The 3,260-nt window shown below is 45.7% G+C and overlaps 1 protein-coding gene across 1 annotated transcript; it reads left to right on the top strand.

The window, feature by feature from the left end:
* The first annotated feature begins 270 nt into the window (after positions 1 to 270).
* Positions 271 to 684, top strand: LOC105861915 (histone H3.3 type 2-like). Its single transcript, XM_076007896.1, has one exon. It carries the CDS (start codon positions 271 to 273, stop codon positions 682 to 684), a length of 414 nt encoding a protein of 137 aa, XP_075864011.1.
* The last annotated feature ends 2,576 nt before the right edge of the window (positions 685 to 3,260 follow it).

Below are 3,260 nucleotides of genomic sequence, written 5' to 3'. Positions count from 1 at the left end.
GTCAAGGCAGCCTCCACGCAGCGGGGCTCACCCGGAACGTCCCCGGCGCAGAGGAGACGGCCCCGCACGGTCAGGGTGACCCTCGGCAGAGGCGAAGGTCCCTCGGAGCGGCAGGACCTCTGGCCCGCACGCAGCCTGTGAGCTGGTAAGTCCGGGGTAGGGTGTGAGGAGGCCCAGGGCGGGGGAATGCCTTCCACAAGGATGGACACTGACAGACCCTGCATTGCGTCGCAGCCCGCCGCCCTCGCCGTCTGACGCCGGCGCCGCACCATGGCGCGCACCAAGCAGACCGCGCGCTCCGCCGCCGGCGTGGGCAAAGCGCCCCGCAAGCCGCTGGCCACCAAGGCCTCCGGCAAGAGGGCTCCCCCTCTGGGCGGGCTGAAGAAGCCCCACCGCTACAGGCCCGGCATAGTGGCGCTCCGCGAAATCCGAAAGTTCCAGAAATCCACGGATCTCCTCATTCGCAAGCTGCCCTTCCAGCACCTGGTGCGGGAAATCGCTCAGGCCACCCACCCCGACCTGCGCTTCCAGAGCGCCGCGGTGGGCGCTTTGCAGGAGGCCTGCGAGGCCTACCTGGTGGGACTTTTCGAGGACACCAACTTGTGTGCGCTCCACGCCAAGCGTGTCACCATCATGCCGAAAGACATGCAGCTGGCGCGCCGCATTCGCGGAGAGCGTACTTGAGATCTTAGGTTCATGTGAACATCTCATGCTCAAATATTTTTTTTTTCTCCTCTACTTATTATTGGTAGTTCCAAATCGTTAGATGTTTTTTGTTTTGTTTTCTTCCATGGAGTCCAGAGGTACCTAAGCCTATGATTTGGCTGGGAAATTAGGGGACAGAAATTAGGTTCTGGCAGTTTTGCTGGTTTTTGGGTTTTTTTCTATGTGAACTTGTAATATAAATTCAGGGATGTAAAGTATTTATGCAGACTCCAAATGTCTCAGGGAACAAATTTCAGCAGTTCAACTTCATAACTACTATATATAAATCTGTTCATTTTTTTTTCTTGGACAATACTAGCATTTGGACTTTTAAAAACCAAATAAATTTCTTACTGATGGCAACTAAATGGTGTTTGTGCATTGTATCAAACAGTAGATTGCATTCATACATTTGAGTTACCCTACATGCAATACATGTTTCCAGTGTTCCCAGTTTGCTATTAAGATATATTAAACTATATTTTTAAAACTATACTCTTAATCCACAAGTTACCTCATTAAAACAGTGTGTATGGAAGGGGGAGAAAGGGCGCTATACCCAGTTGTTGCTACACAGCACAAACCTAGTTGCAAGGGTGACCTTAAAACATCTCAAAGGGCCCCACTGTAGATCCATAATCAAACCACCCAAGCTCCAGGATCCACGGTGCAGCCATGGACCAGGCCTGTGCACCCATGGACACAGGTGGGCACACAAATGTGTCCTGTGAGACGCCCACATCACTCTGGGGCCTGGGACCGCCAATAAGGGTGGAATCCCAGAAGACCCAGATGGGAACTTACAACATGCAGATCAAGGAGAACCCTGCAGACAAAGGACTGCAAATATTAATAGGTAACCAAACAAAAGAAAGAAATGAGGCAGATCTTGGATGCAGAGGAGGTTTGGAAGATGACATTCCTGCTTGAGGCATTTTTCTGTCTTCCTAGTTGTAAGAAGAAAGGTATGTGGCCCTTGAGCATTCTGTGGGCAGGTTGCCGCTTTCGGAGAGAGAAACCCCTTCTGAGAGACTCAAAGGGTTTCACACTGAAGCCTGAAGTTGCCATGACTCAGGAGTTTGCTTTTGTTTGGGTTTAATACTCCAATCATTCCCGGGTAATAGTTCATCTTTGCTGTTAAATTAGGGGAAATAAAAGCATTACTGAAGAGATATGGCCTTCTCACACATACACCTACTTTGGTGAAAGTGCATTGAAATTAACAGTATTTAAATTTCCCAATACCTTTCCAGTAAAACAGTTAAACATGGGATGTCCAGGTGAAATAGTAACAGGCATAATTCAACCTTTTCTGTGTTTTTAGAAATTGAGAAAGTGGACAGCCCTAGCAACTAAGTAAATGCACTTTTTCAATTTAAGTGGTTTATATTTTTTGTTTTTAACCAAGTTGCAGGAGGTCCTAATGAGTTCTCAGTTCACAGGCCATTACAAGTAATTTTTGAAAGTAAATCTCTGTACTTTTGAGATTATGATTAAGAAGAAATTTGAATAATTGAAGGGCATTGCTTTGACAAGAGTTTTCAGCTCTTACATCTTTAAAAACAAACTTATAAAAACAATGAAAAGCATAACATGGAATTTTATTTAATTTTAGTCTAAAATAGCATACTTCCTTGGATATGTGACATTCTAATTAAGAAAAAACAACCTCATCTATTTTATGAATAGGTTTACAATGGCCGGGGGTGGAGGCTCACATCTGCCTCCCAAAGTGCTAGGTGGCTAATCCTAGCACTTTGGGAGGCTGAGGCAGGCGGATCGTTTGAGCTCAGGAGTGAGAGACCAGCCTGAACGAAAGCAAGACCCTGTCTCTACCAAAAATAGAAAAAATTAGCTGGGCATGGTGGCGCATGCCTGTAGTCCCAGTTACTGGGGAGGCTGAGGCAGAAGGATCACTTGAGCCCAGGAGTTTGAGGTTGCTGTGAGCTAGGCTGATACCACGGCACTCACTCTTGCCAGGACAACAGAGTGAGACTCTGTCTCAGAAAAAAAAAATAGGTTTACAACAAAATATTAAGCAACAACAAAATATTAAAAAGACTACCAGATGTGTCTTGATATTCCTGGACTTGAAGCTAACTTGAAATTTTATGAGGCTTCTCTCCAATATTCAGATTACTTATGAAACTGTTATATAGGATTGGATTGGATTGATTTTGTGACAGCCTTGCCCCCTTCTTCACTGTACATGATAACTTTGAATTCTGCTTTGTACCCTCTTCTGTAGAAAACATAAACCCATTAGTTTATCGTTTAAACTTGTCTAGTTTGGGCACAATTCTTTGTTTAGTTGCTACTGATCATTGTACTTTTGAAGACAAGATCCTGGATAATATGTCCTTGGGAATAGTGGAACTATGTTGCTTAAACTTTACTTAAGCACATGCTTACTGCTCTTTGGGGGGAAAGGTATGCAGGGCGGATATTAAGATTATTCAAGAGTGATACTGAACTATTGAAAATAGTAGTCAAGGCGGGGCACGGTGGCTCACGCCTATAATCCTAGCACTCTGGGAGGCCTAGGCGGGCGGATC

Source organism: Microcebus murinus, chromosome 11, assembly GCF_040939455.1.
Source record: "Microcebus murinus isolate Inina chromosome 11, M.murinus_Inina_mat1.0, whole genome shotgun sequence".
NCBI classification, from domain to species: Eukaryota; Metazoa; Chordata; class Mammalia; order Primates; family Cheirogaleidae; genus Microcebus; species Microcebus murinus.
This window is presented reverse-complemented; position numbering and strand designations above follow the sequence as displayed.

Coding starts and splice junctions, on each gene's coding strand:
- LOC105861915 (XM_076007896.1), top strand. CDS start 271: ATGGCGCGCACCAAGCAGACCGCGCGCTCCGCCGCCGGCGTGGGCAAA.